The following is a 16,655-nucleotide window of genomic DNA, read 5'->3' on the forward strand; positions in this document are numbered from 1 at the left end:
ACATGCTGAACATCTTTGTTTTCGTTTACCTTGACGATATCCTGATTTTTTCACCGTCACTCCAGATTCATGTTCAGCACGTTCGACGTGTCCTCCAGCGCCTTTTAGAGAATTGTCTTTTCGTGAAGGCTGAGAAGTGCACTTTTCATGCCTCCTCCGTCACATTTCTCGGTTCTGTTATTTCCGCTGAAGGCATTAAGATGGATCCCGCTAAGGTCCAAGCTGTCATTGATTGGCCCGTCCCTAAGTCACGCGTCGAGCTGCAGCGCTTTCTCGGCTTCGCGAACTTCTATCGTCGTTTCATCCGTAATTTCGGTCAGGTGGCAGCTCCTCTCACAGCCCTTACTTCTGTCAAGACGTGCTTTAAGTGGTCCGTTTCCGCCCAGGGAGCTTTTGATCTCCTCAAGAATCGTTTTACATCCGCTCCTATCCTTGTTACACCTGACGTCTCTAGACAGTTCGTTGTCGAGGTTGACGCGTCAGAGGTGGGAGTGGGAGCCATCCTTTCTCAGCGCTCCCTCTCTGACGACAAGGTCCACCCATGCGCGTATTTTTCTCATCGCCTGTCGCCGTCGGAACGTAACTATGATGTGGGTAACCGCGAACTGCTCGCCATCCGGTTAGCCCTAGGCGAATGGCGACAGTGGTTGGAGGGGGCGACCGTTCCTTTTGTCGTTTGGACTGACCATAGGAACCTTGAGTACATCCGTTCTGCCAAACGACTTAATGCGCGTCAGGCGCGTTGGGCGCTGTTTTTCGCTCGTTTCGAGTTCGTGATTTCTTATCGTCCGGGCTCTAAGAACACCAAGCCTGATGCTTTGTCTCGTCTCTTCAGTTCTTCAGTAGCCTCCACTGACCCCGAGGGGATTCTCCCTGAGGGGCGTGTTGTCGGGTTGACTGTCTGGGGAATTGAGAGGCAGGTAAAGCAAGCACTCACTCAAACTCCGTCGCCGCGCGCTTGTCCTAGGAACCTTCTTTTCGTTCCCGTTCCTACTCGTCTGGCCGTTCTTCAGTGGGCTCACTCTGCCAAGTTAGCCGGTCACCCTGGCGTTCGGGGTACGCTTGCTTCCATTCGCCAGCGTTTCTGGTGGCCCACCCGGGAGCATGACACGCGTCGTTTCGTGGCTGCTTGTTCGGTCTGCGCGCAGACTAAGTCCGGTAACTCTCCTCCTGCCGGCCGTCTCAGGCCGCTTCCTATTCCCTCTCGACCGTGGTCTCACATCGCCTTAGATTTTGTCACCGGACTGCCTTCGTCAGCGGGGAAGACTGTTATTCTTACGGTTGTCGATAGGTTCTCTAAGGCGGCTCATTTCATTCCCCTTGCTAAGCTTCCTTCTGCTAAAGAGACGGCACAAATCATCATCGAGAATGTTTTCAGAATTCATGGCCTTCCGTCAGACGTCGTTTCGGACAGAGGTCCGCAATTCACGTCTCAATTTTGGAGGGAGTTTTGCCGTTTGATTGGGGCTTCCGTCAGTCTCTCTTCCGGCTTTCACCCCCAGTCTAACGGTCAAGCAGAACGGGCCAATCAGACTATTGGTCGCATCTTACGCAGTCTTTCTTTTCGCAACCCTGCGTCTTGGTCAGAACAGCTCCCCTGGGCAGAATACGCCCACAACTCGCTTCCTTCGTCTGCGACCGGGCTATCTCCTTTTCAGAGTAGCCTCGGGTACCAGCCTCCGTTGTTCTCATCTCAGTTCGCCGAGTCCAGCGTCCCCTCCGCTCAGGCTTTTGTCCAACGTTGCGAGCGCACCTGGAAGAGGGTCAGGTCTGCACTTTGCCGTTATAGGGCGCAGACTGTGAGAGCTGCTAATAAGCGTAGAACGAAGAGCCCTAGATATTGTCGCGGTCAGAGAGTTTGGCTCTCCACTCAGAACCTTCCCCTTAAGACGGCTTCTCGCAAGTTGACCCCGCGGTTCATTGGTCCATTCCGTATCTCTCAGGTCATTAATCCTGTCGCAGTGCGACTTCTTCTTCCGCGATATCTTCGTCGCGTCCACCCGGTCTTCCATGTCTCCTGTGTTAAGCCCGCTCTTCGCGCCCCCGCTCGTCTTCCCCCCCCCCCCCCCATCCTTGTCGAGGGCGCACCTATCTACAGGGTCCGTAAAATCTTGGACATGCGTCCTCGGGGCCGTGGTCATCAGTACCTAGTTGACTGGGAGGGGTACGGTCCTGAGGAGAGGAGTTGGGTTCCCTCTCGGGACGTGCTGGACCGTGCGCTGATTGATGATTTCCTCCGTTGCCGCCAGGTTTCCTCCTCGAGTGCGCCAGGAGGCGCTCGGTGAGTGGGGGGGTACTGTCATGTTGTCTTGTCTCTGTCCTTTCCCTTCACCCTGTCTCCCTCTGCTGGTCGTTGTTATGTTACCTTTTCTCCCCCTCTTTTCCCCAGCTGTGCCCTGTCTCCTCCTAACTACCTCGTCACCCCGTTCCCCACCTGTTCCCTTTTTCCCTCTGATTAGGTCCCTATATCTGTCTCTGTTTCTGCTCCTGTCCTTGTCGGATTCTTGTTTGTTTGTGTCATTCATGCCTGAACCAGACTGTCGTCATGTTTGCTGTAACCTTGTCCTGTCCTGTCGGAATCTGCCTGTCCGTCTGAGCCTACGTTTTGTTTTCGTCATTAAAGTAACTCTGTTTTGTTAATTCGCTTTTGGGTCCTCATTCACGCTCTTTAACAATGTGCTGTACAGTTGAGTCATCAGCGTACACAGACACACATGATTTATTCAAGGTCAGTGGAAGGTCATTAGTAAAAAACAGAAAACAATGATGGCCCTAGCCGGCTGCCCTGCGGTACATGCACTCAACCGAATGCTTCCATTAAAGAAAATCCTCTGTGTTCTATTAGATAGGGAGGATGTAAGTCCATGACACCAAAGATTTTTCAGCAATAGGTTATGATCAATGATATCAAAAGCTGCACTGAAATCAAACAAAACATCTCCCACAATCTTCTGATTATCAGTTTCTTTCAGCCAATCATCAGTGTCCTTGCCGAGCATGTTGAGTGCCCTTCCTTATAAGTACACTGAAAGTCTGTTGTTAAATCGTTTTCTGTAAAATAACATTGAATTTGGTCAAACACATTTCTTCCCGAAAGTTTGCTAAGCACCGGTAACAGGCTGATTGGTCAGCTGTTTGTACCACTAAAGAGTGCTTTGCTATTGTTGGGCAGCGGAACGACCTTTGCCTCCCTCCAGGCCTGAGGGCACACACCGTCTTGTAAGCTTAAATTGAAGATGTGGCAAACAGGAGTAGCAATGTATTCCGCTACCAACTTCAGCAATTTACCATCCAGGTTGTCGGTACCAGGTGGCTTGTCCTTGTTAATAGATAGAAGAAAATCACCTCTTCCACACCAACTTTGCGGAACTTAAAACTACAATGTGTGTCTTTCATTATTTGGTCCGTTATGCATGAATAGGCGTTTGTTAATCTTAATCTGTTTGCTAATCTTGTCGACAAAATAGTTATTAAAGTGGTTGGCAACATCAAAGGGTTTTGTTATGAACAAACCATCTGCCTCAATGAAGGATGGGGTTGAGCTAGCTTTTTTGCCCAGAATTTCATTTAAGTTACTCCAGAGCTTTTTACTATCATTCTTTATATCATTTATCTTTGTACCATAGTATAGTTTCTTCATCTTTTTGTTTAGTTTGGTACAATTTACTGTATGTTTGTCCAATCTGCTGTGTTGTCAGAATTATTTGCTATTCCCGTTGCCTCATCCCTCTTTAGCCATAGAGATTTTGGACTAGTACATCAAGTCATAGGGCTGACATCCATAGATCTAACCATGGGGATTTGGCCGTTCTTGAAAATAAAAGAGAGCCGCACACTCTTGGAGCTCAGATGCAAAAATGTAATACCAACGTTTCGACAGCCAAGCTGTCTTCATCAGGGTATAATCACAAACACTGCGGGATGACTCGTTTATATAGTGTCAAAAGACACAGGTGTCTGTAATCATGGCCAGGAGTGGCCTAATATCATTGGTTAATAATCAAATATTGAAATGTCATACAAAGAACAGCATACAAACAAATGGATAGCATACGATCATAGATTAATTTGACTATACAAGTTTACACACAATTACAATGGCAAAGTCACAATAATCACAAGAATGATTTGCATCTGAGCTCCAAGAGTGTGCGGCTCTCTTTTATTTTCAAGTTTCCACTCCGCTAGCCAGCACCTCGTCTTAATAGGTGTGCGTTTCTTTTTCTTCTATATTTGGCCGTTCTAACAGTCAGATTCTTGATGGGCGCATGTGTAACAGATGTGAAACGGCTAGCTTAGTTAGCGGTGAACGCTAAATAGCATTTCAATCGGTGACATCACTTGCTCTGAGACCTTGAAGTAGTAGTCCCCCTTGCTCTGCAAGGGCCGCGGCTTTTGTGGAGCGATGGGTAACGATGCTTCGAGGGTGACTGTTGTTGATGTGTGCAGAGTGTCCCTGGTTCGCGCCCGGGTATGGGCGAGGGGACGGTCTAAAGTTATACTGTTACACATGCCTATCAGTAAGCGGAAAATAAGCAATTTCATAAATGCTTCAAGTGCAGCGTCAGGTTGTTCCTCATTACACACATCCCACCAACAAATCTTTTTCACATCTCAAATCAAATAAAATGTTATTTGTCACATACACATGGTTAGCAGATGTTAATGCGAGTGTAGAGAAATGCTTATGCTTCTAGTTCCGACAATGCAGTAATAACCAACGAGTAATCTAACCTAACAATTCCACAACAACTACCTTATACACACAAGTGTAAAGGGATGAAGAATATGTACATAAAAATATATGAATGAGTGATGGAACATAACGGCATAGGCAAGATGCAGTAGATGGTATAGAGTACAGTATATACATATGAGATGAGTAATGTAGGGTATGTACAGTGCCTTGCGAAAGTATTCGGCCCCCTTGAACTTTGCGACCTTTTGCCACATTTCAGGCTTCAAACAGAAAGATATAAAACTGTATTTTTTTGTGAAGAATCAACAACAAGTGGGACACAATCATGAAGTGGAACGACATTTATTGGATATTTCAAACTTTTTTAACAAATCAAAAACTGAAAAATTGGACGTGCAAAATTATTCAGCCCCCTTAAGTTAATACTTTGTAGCGACACCTTTTGCTGCGATTACAGCTGTAAGTCACTTGGGGTATGTCTCCATCAGTTTTGCACATCGAGAGACTGACATTTTTTCCCATTCCTCCTTGCAAAACAGCTCGAGCTCAGTGAGGTTGGATGGAGAGCATTTGTGAACAGCAGTTTTCAGTTCTTTCCACAGATTCTCGATTGGATTCAGGTCTGGACTTTGACTTGGCCATTCTAACACCTGGATATGTTTATTTTTTAACCATTCCATTGTAGATTTTGCTTTATGTTTTGGATCATTGTCTTGTTGGAAGACAAATCTCTGTCCCAGTCTAAGGTCTTTTGCAGACTCCATCAGGTTTTCTTCCAGAATGGTCCTGTATTTGGCTCCATCCATCTTCCCATTCCCAATTTTAACCATCTTCCCTGTCCCTGCTGAAGAAAAGCAGACCCAAACCATGATGCTGCCACCACCATGTTTGACAGTGGGGATGGTGTGTTCAGCTGTGTTGCTTTTACGCCAAACATAACGTTTTGCATTGTTGCCAAAAAGTTCAATTTTGGTTTCATCTGACCAGAGCACCTTCTTCCACATGTTTGGTGTGTCTCCCAGGTGGCTTGTGGCAAACTTTAAACAACACGTTTTATGGATATCTTTAAGAAATGGCTTTCTTCTTGCCACTCTTCCATAAAGGCCAGATTTGTGCAATATACAACTGATTGTTGTCCTATGGACAAAGTCTCCCACCTCAGCTGTAGATCTCTGCAGTTCATCCAGAGTGATCATGGGCCTCTTGGCTGCATCTCTGATCAGTCTTCTCCTTGTATGAGCTGAAAGTTTAGAGGGACGGCCAGGTCTTGGTAGATTTGCAGTGGTCTGATACTCCTTCCATTTCAATATTATCGCTTGCACAGTGCTCCTTGGGATGTTTAAAGCTTGGGAAATCTTTTTGTATCCAAATCCGGCTTTAAACTTCTTCACAACAGTATCTCGGACCTGCCTGGTGTGTTCCTTGTTCTTCATGATGCTCTCTGCGCTTTTAACGGACCTCTGAGACTATCACAGTGCAGGTGCATTTATAAGGAGACTTGATTACACACAGGTGGATTGTATTTATCATCATTAGTCATTTAGGTCAACATTGGATCATTCAGAGATCCTCACTGAACTTCTGGAGAGAGTTTGCTGCACTGAAAGTAAAGGGGCTGAATAATTTTGCACGCCCAATTTTTCAGTTTTTGATTCGTTAAAAAAGTTTGAAATATCCAATAAATGTCGTTCCACTTCATGATTGTGTCCCACTTGTTGTTGATTCTTCACAAAAAAATACAGTTTTATATCTTTATGTTTGAAGCCTGAAATGTGGCAAAAGGTCGCAAAGTTCAAGGGGGCCGAATACTTTCGCAAGGCACTGTAAACATTATATTAATTGCCATTGTTTAAAGTGGCTAGTGATACATTTTTACATCAATTTTTTCCATTATTAAAGTGGCTGGAGTTGAGTCAGTATGTTGGCAGCAGCCACTCAATGTTATTGGTGGCTGTTTAACAGTTTGATGGCCTTGAGATAGAAGCTGTTTTTCAGTCTCTCGGTCCCTGCTTTGATGCACCTGTACTGACCTCGCCTTCTGGATGATAGCGGGGTGAACAGCAGTGGTTTGGGTGTTTGTTGTCCTTGATCATCTTTATGGCCTTCCTGTGACATCGGGTGGTGTAGGTGTCCTGGAAGGCAGGTAGTTTGCCCCCAGTGATGCGCTGTGCAGACCTCATCACTACCCTCTGGAGAGCCTTACGTTTCTGGGCGGAGCAGTTGCCATACCAGGCGGTGATACAGCCCGACGAGATGCTCTCAATTGTGCATCTGTAAAAGTTTGTGAGTGCTTTTGGTGACAAGCCGAATTTCTATAGCCTCCTGAGGTTGAAGAGGCGCCGCTGCGCCTTCTTCCCATTGCTGTCTGTGTGGGTGGACCAATTCAGTTTGTCCGTGATGTGTATGCCGAGGAACTTATAACTTTCCACCCTCTCCACTACTGTCCCGTCGATGTGGATAGGGGGGTGCTCCCTCTGCTGTTTCCTTAAGCCCATGATAATCTCCTTAGTTTTGTTGACGTTCAGTGTGAGGTTATTTTCCTGACACCACACTCCGAGGGCCCTCACCTCCTCCCTGTAGGCCGTCTCGTCGTTGTTGGTAATCAAGCCTACCACTGTAATGTTGTCTGCAAACTTGATGATTGAGTTGGAGGCGTGCATGGCCATGCAGTCGTGGGTGAACAGGGAGTACAGGCGAGGGCTCAGAACGCACCCTTGTGAGGCCCCAGTGTTGAGGATCAGCGGGCTGGAGATGTCGTTACCTACCCTCACCACCTGGGGGCGGCCCGTCAGGAAGTCCAGTACCCAGTTGCACAGGGCGGGGTCGAGACCCAGGGTCTCGAGCTTGATGATGAGTTTGGAAGGTACTATGGTGTTAAATGCTGAGCTGTAGTCGATGAACAGCATTCTCACATTGGATCATTGCTATTCTAACTTCCCCGATGCATATAAGGCCCTGCCCCGCTCTCCTTTCGGAAAAGCTGACCACGACTCCATTTTGTTGATCCCTGCCTACAGACAGAAACTAAAACAAGAAGCTCCCGCGCTGAGGTCTGTTCAACGCTGGTCCGACCAATCTGATTCCACACTCCAAGACTGCTTCCATCACGTGGACTGGGATATGTTTCGTAGTGCGTCAGACACCAACATTGACGAATACGCTGATTCGGTGAGCGAGTTCATTAGAACGTGCGTTGAAGATGTCGTTCCCATAGCAACGATTAAAACATTCCCAAACCAGAAACCGTGGATTGATGGCAGCATTCGCGTGAAACTGAAAGCGCGAACCACTGCTTTTAATCAGGGCAAGGTGACCGGAAACATGACCGAATACAAACAGTGTAACTATTCCCTCCGCAAGGCAATCAAACAAGCTAAGCGTCAGTATAGAGACAAAGTAGAATCTCAATTCAACGGCTCAGACACAAGAGGTATGTGGCAGGGTCTACAGTCAATCAAGACAGTGTGTGCAGTGTGGTTGCGATTGTGTCGTCTGTGGACCTATTGGGGCAGTAAGCAAATGGGAGTGGGTCTAGGGTGTAAGGTAGGGTGGAGGTGATATGGTCCTTGACTAGTCTCTCCAAGCACTTCATGATGACGGAAGTGAGTGCTACGGGGCGGTAGTCATTTAGCTCAGTTACCTTAGCTTTCTTGGGAACAAGAACAATGGTGGCCATCTTGAAGCATGTGGGAACAGCAGACTGGGATAAGGATTGATTGAATGTGTCCGCTAACACACCAGCCAGCTGGTCTGTGCATGCTCTGAGGACGCGGCTGGGAATGCCGTCTGGGCCTGCAGCCTTGCGAGGGTTAATACGTTTAAATGTTTTACTCACGTCGGCTGCAGTGAAGGAGAGTCCAAAGGTTTTGGTAGCGGGCCGTGTCAGTGGCACTGTATTGTCCTCAAAGCGAGCAAAGAAGTTGTTTAGTCTGTCTGGGAGCAAGACATCCTGGTCCGCGACGGGGCTGGTTTGTCTGAGCCGTTGTATTGCGACTCTATTTTGTCTCTATACTGACGCTTAGCTTGTTTGATTGCCTTGCGGAGGGAATAGCTACACTGTTTGTATTCGGTCATGTTTCCGGTCACCTTGCCCTAAAAGCAGTGGTTCTCGCTTTCAGTTTCGCGCGAATGCTGCCATCAATCCATGGTTTCTGGTTGGGGAATGTTTTAAAACCTGTTGATGCCAGGCAGATTTACGCCCCCTTTGGAGAAATTGGGTACCCCTAGTAAACTGAAAAAAAAAATATTAAAAATTGCTAATATATGCATATAATAATTATTATTGGATAGAAAACACTCTAAAGCTTCTAAAACCGTTGGAATTATGTCTGTAAGTATAGCAGAACTCACAGGGCATGCATTCTTCCAAACTAGTTTTTGTGGCCATGAAAGTTGGAGCAACTTTGACGTCATGCCCCCACCCTTCCCGACCACTTATGGATCTGGGGACACTTTCCATCTCTTCCACTAGATGTCCTCTTTCTTTGGAGCGTTCAATCGTTCAAATCGCGCGCGATTTATTTTTTAATCCTGCTTTTATAATTTTATATTTTCTGGGACAAAATGGCTGCCGCTTGTCTTTGTTTCGGTGGTGGTCTAATATAAATGTGTGGTGTGTTTTCGCCGTAAAACATTTTAAAAATCTGACATGCTGGGTAGATGAACAAGGTGTTTATCTTTCATTTGAGCTATATTTTTAAGAATATTTTTGCGTTCCATGCGCCACCGTTTGAGCTGAACGGGGGGGAGGGTGTTCCTACAGAGGAACTCCTGGCATAGTTGCTGTGGGAACGACATCCCGTATGCACTTGCTAATAAACTTGCTCACCGAATCAGCATATTCGTCAACGTTGTTGTTTGATGCAATGCGGAACATATCCCAATCCACATGATCGAAGCAATCTTGAAGCGTGGAATCAGATTGGTCGGACCAGCGTTGAACAGACCTAAGCGCGGGACTTTCCTGTTTTAGTCTCTGTCTATAGGCTGGGAGCAACAAAATGGAGTCGTGGTCAGCTTTTCCAAAAGGAGGGCGGGGGAGGGCCTTATATGCATCGCGGAAGTTAGAATAACAATGATCCAGGGTTTTACCAGCCCTGGTAGCACAATCAATATGCTGATAGAATTTAGGGAGTCTTGTTTTCAGATTACCCTTGTTAAAATCCCCAGCTACAATGAATGCAGCCTCAGGATATGTGGTTTCCAGTTTACATAGAGTCAAATAAAGTTCATTCAGGGCCGTCGATGTGTCTGCTTGGGGGGGAATATATGGGGCTGTGATTATAATCGAAGAGAATTCTCTTGGTAGATAATACAGTCGACATTTGATTGTGAGGAATCCTAAGTCAGGTGAACAGAAGGACTTCAGTTCCTGTATGTTGTTATGATCACACCACATCTCGTTAATCATAAGGCATACCCCCCCTGCCCCTCTTCTTACCATAAAGATGCTTGTTTCTGCCGGCGCGATGCGTGAAGAAACCAACTGGCTGTACCGACTCCGATAGAGTGTCTCGAGTGAGCCATGTTTCCATGAAGAAAATAACGTTACAGTCTCTTATGTCTCTCTGGAATGCTACCCGTTCTCAGATTTCATCAACCTTGTTGGCAAGAGACTGGACATTGGCGAGTAGTATGCTCAGGAGCGGTGCCCGATGTGCCCATCTCCGGAGCCTTACATTATAATCACTACAACCGATGGATGTGGCCACATACTTCTATATCATCTGACATGAGATCCTCTGCAGCCTAACAGGAATATGACTCTGGGCATATATAGCAACATCTCCTCCATTTGCATTTCTATCTTTCCTGTAAATGCTATAACCATGTAGAAATACTACTGCATCATCAAAGAAATGATCTAAGTGTGTTTCAGAGATGAAAAGAAAATGAATGTTTTCTGATGTTGGTAAGTTGTCAATTTCATGAGCCTTGTTTCTCAGAATACATACAGTATGCAAATATGGGCTGTTTTTAATCATTTTCTGGGTTGCTTGTTTGTTTTTAGTACTATTCTGAGAGGCTGATCCAAGGTAGACATGTCAGTGACATTTACATTTGAGCCAATGGTACTGAGTGGTCTGCCCACAGAGGCTTCTTCCTAAAGCAGACCGTTTCAGTGGAAACAGTGGACATTCTATGGGCATATGATTATTGCTGACAATACCCTCGGAACTAAAAGTTAAAGGAACATAGATTGGGTTACTTACATTGATTTCACTTCTCTTTCTCTGGGATAAAATACAATTTCCATGTCTCTGAGCATATTATGACAGGGATGACTGTGCTTGCATGACTGTTTCTGGTCTGTGAAATGAGGAAATTGACAGTAGAACTGAAATAATTACAGTAGAACTGCCAGTCGCTACAATGGCATGTTACACCATGTTTATCACCTTTGGTCAAAGTCAAGTGAAACAATGTGTACCTCCATGAAGTCAGAGCAACAATGTGTACCTCCATGAAGTCAGAGCAACAATGTGTACCTCCATGAAGTCAGAGCAACAATGTGCTAATATACAGTAATTTCAGAGGGCGGAGACATTTAGAAGAGAAAGCAGCAGGTCATATTTAATCTAATCTCTATGGTTGGGAAAAAAAAGTCTGATTTATTTTATTCAGTTAAAGCTGGTAGGAGTCATGTGCCATGTGACGCAGTCTCTGACCGACCTTGACGCTGTGTGTGTGTGTGTGTGTGTGTGTGTGTGTGTGTGTGTGTGTGTGTGTGTGTGTGTGTGTGTGTGTGTGTGTGTGTGTGTGTGTGTGTGTGTGTGTGTGTGCGTGTGTGTGTGCGTGTGTGTGTATGTGTGCACATAAGAATGACTGCCCTTTGCAGAGGGCTCTGACCCTCACAGTACCCACACAGTACCCCTCATTCCAACAACTATGAATAAGCACAACCTATGATCTCTAAGCAATGCCTTAAAATAATACTTCAGAGATGGACAGAATATTAATGTTTCCTGATGTTAGTAAGTTGTCAATTTCATGAGTCTTTTCTCAGAATACATACAGTATGTTAATATGGGCTGTTTTTAATCATTTTCTGGGTTGCGTGTTTGTCTTTAGTACTATTCTGAGAGGCTGATCTAAGGTAGACATGTCAGGAATTTTGGCAATGAGGATACCATGCTAGTTCGCATTGGCTAGGGAAACTGCTTCCTTCATACTGGACACAGAGACATAAAAACGGTATCCACAAGCTCATCTGACTGTGGGGAAGTAGATAAAGGGCCTCATTGCCAAAATCCTGAAGTATTCCTTTAACACACGGCCTTCTCATTGTAATGCTACAGATGACTGTAATGGTCCAATCCTTCACAGATGGTGTTAATTAGGGATTGGCCTGATTTCACCACAATGCTCACTGACTCTTGATCTGGTAAACCGTCCACGACTCCCTCTCTACTTCCTGCTTCTCACACCATCTATCCATCCCCTCCTCAAGATTCAATCCTTCTACTCTTGGTCTGCTACTTAGGTCTAATGTCGGGAAGGCCTACTCAAAGAACTATGCATGGGTGTTGGCTGGATTATCAAGGGAAGTGAATGATTCAAGTTAAATAACCCAATCTAATTAACCCAATCTCAGAACACTGTCTTGATCTGTTTCTCATTCTAACCATTACGTTCTGTTCAGCCAGTCAAGTGTAAGTCCTTCCTTTCTAAGTGTAGGGAATCCTCTTAAACCTCACAGACATCATCAAGATTGTATCCTCTTAATCACCAAGCTCAGATACCTAATCTAATACCTCCCAAAATATCTGAGACAGATTAGTTAGCCTTTCAGTTCAGATGTAAGACCTGTCAAAAGGTATATATTCTTTGGAATGGATCATTTGGAAATGGGTGCTGATGACAAGTATTTTGACAAGTACTATTGCCACAATTTGAATTGTGAATGAATTTAGAGTTAGGTTGCCAAGTCACTGTAAGCCATAAGCAGTATAGTAGTACATTAGTAAGGTAGGTGACACATTGTGGTTTTGGGACAGGGAAATTTTACCTCCAGAATTAATATTATTCAGACAGGCTTTAGGGTAGAGGATAGAGACACACAGGACCAACAGTATGAGTACAGTCTCATGTTACACAGGGTCAGTACAGACAGAACAGAACAGATATGGTGAGTACAGACAGATAGAACTGGCAGAACAGACAGGGTGAGTACAGACAGACAGAACTGACAGAACAGACAGGGTGAGAACAGACAGGGTGAGTACGGTCTCAGGTTACACAGGGCCAGTACAGACAGAACAGAACAGACATGATGTGTACAGACAGACATAACAGACAGGGCAAGTACAGACAGAACAGACATGGTGAGTACAGACAGACAGAACAGACAGGGTGAGTACAGACAGACAGAACAGACAGACAGAACAGACAGGGTGAGTACAAAGAGACAGAACATACAGGGTGAGGACAGACAGACACAACAGACAGGGTGAGTACAGACAGACAGAAATGACAGAACAGACATGGTGAGTACAGACAGACAGAACAGACAGGGTGAGTACAAAGAGATAGAACAGACAGGGTGAGTAGAGACAGACAGAACTGACAGAACAGACAGGGTGAGTAGAGACAGACAGAAATGTCAGAACAGACAGGGTGAGTACAGACAGACTGAAATGACAGAACAGACAGGGTGAGTACAGACAGACTGAAATGACAGAACAGACAGGGTGAGTACAGACAGACTGAAATGACAGAACAGACAGGGTGAGTGCAGACAGACATAACAGACAGGGTGAGTACAGACAGACTGAAATGACAGAACAGACAGGGTGAGTACAGACAGACATGAATGACAGAACAGACAGGGTGAGTACAGACAGACAGAAATGACAGAACAGACAGGGTGAGTACAGACAGACAAGGTGAGTACAGACAGAACAGACAGGGTGAGTACAGACAGACAGAACAGACAGAGTGAGTACAGACAGACTAAAATGACAGAACAGACAGGGTGAGTACAGACAGACAAGGTGAGTACAGACAGAACAGACAGGGTGAGTACAGACAGACATGAATGACAGAACAGACAGGGTGAGTACAGACAGACAGAAATGACAGAACAGACAGGGTGAGTACAGACAGACAAGGTGAGTACAGACAGAACAGACAGGGTGAGTACAGACAGACAGAACAGACAGAGTGAGTACAGACAGACTAAAATGACAGAACAGACAGGGTGAGTACAGACAGACAAGGTGAGTACAGACAGAACAGACAGGGTGAGTACAGACAGACAAAACAGATAGGGTCAGTACAGACAGACTGAAATGACAGAACAGACAGGGTGAGTACAGACAGACTGAAATGACAGAACAGATAGGGTGAGTACAGACAGACAAGGTGATTACAGACAGAACAGACAGGGTGAGTACAGACAGACAGAACAGACAGGGTGAGTACAGACAGACAGAAATGACAGAACAGACAGGGTGAGTACAGACAGACAGAACAGACAGGGTGAGTACAGACAGAACAGACAGGGTGAGTACAGACAGACAGAAATGACAGAACAGACAGGGTGAGTACAGACAGACAGAACAGACAGGGTGAGTACAGACAGACAGAACAGACATGGTGAGTACAGACAGGCATAACTGACAGAACAGACATGGTGAGTACAGACACAGAGAACATAGGGTAAGTGAGTGTAGGTTATGCTGGGGGTGTAAGCTGAGGACGGGTGTCCACAGCACACAAATCCAAACCTCTCCATCCATCCATCCACTCCCCTCCCACCCCACCCTCCCCTCCTACCTTGAGGAACGGTGGAGCGGTGTACGGGAGAGGGGACAACAGGGGCTGGAACAGCGGTGGATCTAGTGTGGTAGAGATCCGGTGGTCACCCCCATTTTGTTTCCTACAAACACAGAAAACACACAGAGAGAAACATGAACATTAGACAGATCAGAATAAGTCCCTCATATCACATTGAGGTCATGAGGGGAGAGAAGGGGAATAAACAATGTGGCTGAATGCCTCAGGGTTCTAGGGTTCGAATCCCTTACAACTGCAACACAACACAACACAATACACAGCTATTTAGGAAACACTGGCTGCAGCGTGGTGCCCATTCTGGGAAGCATCACAATGGCCTACGGTGTAAACAGTAAACTGAGGTTGAAGAGCAGTATGAAGAGACTGAGTAATCCAATATCATTCTAACTCCTCATCTCTGCTCTGACTTCCTTCCTCTATTGTTCTGGCAGTAGGGTATTATTAGATAATAGATATGATGACTCAGTGACCGGAGGAAAATATATTGTATTACATTTCAGGCTAAATAAGGTTTCTGGGGATATGAGAGTTGAGCTAAAGGGTGACTTTCAATATCTTGTAGAAACCAATACAAATACTGGACGAGCTTGAGACTCGAGAATATGTTACAGTCAACATTTCTGGTGAATACAGGAAATGTATTGCCATTTCTCCCTGATTGTGAATCCCACTGTGTCCAGATGAAGATCAAGTTTAAACTTGATTTGTCCCAGAGAGCAATTGGTTTTGCAGCAAAGGAGCATAAAACACAATATTAAACATACAAAATCCCCATGGAACACAATGCCACAGTTATAGTGAATACCATGATATTGCTAGTACATCATGTCATAGGGCTGACATCCATCAATATGCATACACTGTATATACAAAAGCATGTGGACACCCCTTCAAATTAGTGGATTCTGCTATTTCAGCCAGACCCGTTGCTGACAATCAACCAATCAAATGTATTTATATAGCCCTTCTTACATCAGCTGATATCTCAAAGTGCTGTACAGAAACCCAGCCCAATGCAGGTGTAGAAGCACGGTGGCTAGGAAAAACACCCTAGAAAGACGAGAACCTAGGAAGAAACCTAGAGAGGAACCATGCTCTGAGGGATGGCCAGTCCTCTTCTGGCTGTGCCGGGTGGAGATTATAACAGAACATGGCAGGTGTAAATTAAGATTTTAAAAAATTGCGAATTAATATAGTGGTTAGTAGAGCTATAGGTTGTTGGTTGGTGAGGCTGAATAAAGCAGATTTCCAGTCGTAGTCAGATTAGTTTTAAAAAGGTATACGGAGCAGGCTATATGACTAGGCTGTGTGAGTCATAGATTACAGTATGTGTTTGACAGTCTCTTGAGGAGATGAAGCTGAAACCAGTGTGTCTTTAGTGGAATTCAATGAGGCCATGCAGGCAGCTCCAGTCTGTCTCATGAGAGATCAAGACAGAACTTCAGCTGCCCAACACAGCTAATTAGACCTGAAACAAACACTGTGTATGGACGGAGCCGGAGTGCACACACACACACTCAGACACGCACATGCACGCACACTGTGGATGGACAGTGCTGGAGTACACACACACACCCAGACACACACCCAGACACACACATGCACGCACACACACTGTGGATGAACAGTGCTGGAGTACACACACACCCAGACACACACATGCACGCACACACACTGTGGATGGACAGTGCTGGAGTACACACACACACACCCAGACACACACCCAGACACACACATGCACGCACACACACTGTGGATGGACAGTGCTGGAGTACACACACACACCCAGACACGCACATGCACGCACACACACTGTGGATGGACAGTATTGGAATACACACACACACACACACCCAGACACACACATGCACACACACACACTGTGGATGAACAGTGCTGGAGTACACACACACCCAGACACACACATGCACGCACACACACTGTGGATGGACAGTGCTGGAGTACACACACACCCAGACACACACATGCACACACACACAGTGGATGGACAGTGTTGGAGTACACACACACCCAGACACACATATGCACGCACACACACTGTGGATGGACAGTGCTGGAGTACACACACACCAGCCAGCACACTAACTCCCTAAGGAGGAGGTTGTCCTGGTGGTTGTGGGATGTATTTAATTTAGAT

The 16,655-nt window shown here is 45.7% G+C and overlaps 1 protein-coding gene across 24 annotated transcripts in view; it reads right to left on the reverse strand.

Annotated features, from left to right (window-relative positions):
* The window catches only part of LOC110532468 (rap1 GTPase-activating protein 1), a 90,149-nt gene that overhangs the window by 32,762 nt on the left and 40,732 nt on the right, over nucleotides 1–16,655 (reverse strand). For all 24 annotated transcript variants that reach the window (XM_090184929.1, XM_021616401.3, XM_021616402.3 and 21 more), the window contains one exon: nucleotides 14,477–14,579. In XM_090184929.1, coding sequence (XP_090041055.1) covers nucleotides 14,477–14,579 — 103 coding nt within the window. The remainder of the gene's footprint in view (nucleotides 1–14,476; nucleotides 14,580–16,655) is intronic.

The sequence above is a fragment of the Oncorhynchus mykiss genome, chromosome 9, assembly GCF_057628025.1.
Source record: "Oncorhynchus mykiss isolate SJ-2025 chromosome 9, ASM5762802v1, whole genome shotgun sequence".
NCBI classification, from domain to species: Eukaryota; Metazoa; Chordata; class Actinopteri; order Salmoniformes; family Salmonidae; genus Oncorhynchus; species Oncorhynchus mykiss.